The 3,321-nt window shown below is 33.8% G+C and overlaps 1 protein-coding gene across 1 annotated transcript in view; it reads right to left on the bottom strand.

The window, feature by feature from the left end:
- Positions 1-6: 6 nt before the first annotated feature.
- The window catches only part of LOC106879319 (contactin), a 27,443-nt gene continuing 24,128 nt past the window's right edge, over positions 7-3,321 (bottom strand). The window contains exon 4 of the mRNA XM_014928829.2: positions 7-552. Coding sequence (XP_014784315.1) covers positions 437-552 — 116 coding nt within the window. The 3' untranslated portion in view covers positions 7-436. The remainder of the gene's footprint in view (positions 553-3,321) is intronic.

Below are 3,321 nucleotides of genomic sequence, written 5' to 3'. Positions count from 1 at the left end.
CACACACACGCACGCACACGCACACATGCATGTACACACACACAAACAACACACACACACACACACACACACATACACACACACACATATATATATATATATATATATCTGTGTGTGTGTATATACATGTGTGTGTATGTGTGTATACGTTCATGACTTCTGCACTAATTACAACAGTCAGTCATTTCTCAGCAGACATGAAAATACCAAAGAATAGAGAAGTGGCGGGGGGAGGAGGAAAAGGAGGCGAACTGAAATATTAATTGTTATTATTATTTATAGATATGCTTATGGTTTTGCTTACTTCAGGCGCAAAAGAATAATTCTCTTTATTTTTTATTCTTGAAATAAAAAATTCTTTTATTCCTGTGGCAAACTTGGCGAAGTTGTAAGCGTGAAAGTGGAGATAGTAGTGGTGGTGGTGATGTTGCCAAGTTCATATAATCATCATGGCTATACACAGACTGTATACTATAAAATGGAGCGAGATCTGAAGACGGCTGGTTCCTGCCAGTATATCTGCCATTGTTAAGTCTACAGGCACCTCTCCACCTGCAATAAAGAATGAAGAACATAATTATACACGATAAATATTTAAGTATTTACTTTTAACAACAAAAATATATATCAACAATATATACTATATTATTTAATGTAATGATATATAATGGTTTCAAGTTTTGGCACATGGCAAGCAATTTTAAGGAGAGGGTGTCTGTGGATTATATCGATTCCAGTGTGCAAATGGTACTTTTTGTATTGACCTCGAAAGGATGAAAGGCAAAGTTGACCTCAGTGGAATTTGAACTCAGAATGTAAAGTTGGACGAAATGCCATATATCTGACGCGCTAACGATTCTGCCAGTTTCTCATCTTAATAATAATAATAATAATAATAATAATAATAATAAGAAGAAGAAGAAGAAGAAGAAGAAGAAGAAGAAGAAGAAGAAGAAGAAGAAGAAGAAGAAGAAGAAGAACAACAACAACAACAACAACAACAACAACAACAACAACAACAATAACAACAACAACAACAATAACAACAACAACATTGGATAATGAAAAATATCTTCTTTTTATTGAACTAAGTTTTTATATCACCTATCACTTACCGCATGCGAATAAGTGCAATTCCGTGAAATATTAAGGCTTATTTACGTGGCAGATATATGCAATTTAACTAAAGGTTGTATCATATGTACGGGATAATTTTTTTATTTTGTTTATGTGGGAAATGGAAGAATAGAGTGAATATTTATTTTATGAGTGTTGTGTATTAAGTCTATAAAATTGTGCATAGCGTATATAAAGTGCATTAAGTAATCATCGTATTCCAATTTCTTCCACTTCTCAGTGAGTAGCAGACAGGCACCTGTCTTTTTATACACACACAACACAGGATACGCTTTCAGGTTATTTTGGTAAAGTTTCCAGAAAAAGCCCCAAAGTTTTAGCCTTAATTCCGTGAATGTTTCATGGAATTAATGGTACACACACACACACACACACACACACACACACACACACAACACACACACACACACATATATATACTAGTACACACACACACGCATACATATATACATACACGAGCACACGAACATACACACACACACTCCATCTCCTCTGTCTCTGATTCTTTTTCTTTCACTGCGCGTGTTTGTGTGCATCATGCGTACGCGCGTGTCTGTTTGTGTGTGTGTGTTGTCTGCAGCTAGTCAATACCTATCACTAAGACAGCATGTTCATTCGTATTGCACCTCTTATGTTAACTGTCTTTGTGTTTCTCTTTTACTTTCTCTACCCTTCTCTCTGTAAGATGTAAAAATGTCCCTGGAGAAAGCAACCAACCAGCCAACTAACAATTATCGGTTTTATGATGTAGAAAAAAATGTTTTTTTTTAAACAGCTTTCTTCGCTTTCTCGTTGTTGTCCCTAAGGATGTTGTTGTTGTTGTTGTTGTTGTTGTTGTTGTTACTGTTGATGATGATGATGATGATGATGATGATGTTCTTATTGCAGCTACCGGTGATGCTACCGTTTACATTGTTTCATTTTCGTTTCGTGTTATTTTATGGTTTCCCAGTAGTTTCCTCAAGAGTTCGTAGTAAAATATTTTGATAATGTTTATTGTTAAATCTTTTGTTCAAACATATGGAAACACTTTTAAAGCAGAAGAGAATGTAAATAATAATAATAACAATGCTACAACTACTACTACTACTACTACTAATAATAATAATAATAATAATAATAATAATAATAATAATAATAATAACAATAATAATAATAATAATAATAATAATAATAATCCTCTGTACTACAGGCACAAGGTCTGAAATTTGGTGGGGAGAGGATAGTCGATTAGATCGACCACAGTATGCAACTAGTACTTAATTTATTGACTTTGGAAGGGTGAACTGCAAAGCCGACCTCAGCCGAATTTGAACTACTATAGTAGAAAAGATTATTATTATTATTATTATTATTCAGGTCGCTGCTTGGACTCGAACTCGGAATCTTGGGGTTAGTAGCCCGCGCTCTTAACCACTATGCCATATGCCCATATGCCCACGGGCATAAGGAGTAGTGATTAAGAGCGCTGGCTACAAACCCCAAGATTCCGAGTTCGATTCCAAGCAGTGACCTGAACAATAACAACAACAACAACAACAACAACAACAACAACAACAACAACAACAATAATAATAATAATAATAATAATAACATCGAAAAATACCGTAGGAATGAGAACCCAGGTTCGAAATTTCCCCAAGACACCTGAAGAAGGCTGGAGGGTATATCAGCCGAAACGTTGTGTTAACAACAAACAAGATGAGGACAAATATCCGTCGAATGTAAATAATGTAAATTATAATCATTATTATTATTATTATTATTATTATTATTATTATTATTATTATTATTATCATTATTATTATTATTAATAATACTATTATTATTATGAGTAAAGTAATAGTTTATTGGCCAAGAAAATGAGAGGAGGTCTGATCATACTCATAACTGTTATTATTGAGAATTTCATCGTGTCATAATGGGCGGCCAGAGTTGAACATACTTCAGAATTACGTTTAGATAAGTTGGTATATTTTTGTTGTTGTTGTTCTTGTTTTTGTTCTTGTTCTTCTTCTGCTTCTTCTTCTTCTTCTTGCATTGCTTGTTTTCACCTTTTCAATAGCAACAGTAACATCCACCCCTAGGGGTCAGCCACACTTAAGTGGCAATATACTACACTTTATCGTGCAGTTACTGTTAATACTTCATTTAGAGAATTAACATTATATATATATATATATC

Source organism: Octopus bimaculoides, chromosome 17 (genome assembly GCF_001194135.2).
Source record: "Octopus bimaculoides isolate UCB-OBI-ISO-001 chromosome 17, ASM119413v2, whole genome shotgun sequence".
NCBI lineage: Eukaryota > Metazoa > Mollusca > Cephalopoda > Octopoda > Octopodidae > Octopus > Octopus bimaculoides.
The sequence above is the reverse complement of the archived record's forward strand: the minus strand, read 5'-3'. Positions and strand labels throughout refer to the sequence as shown.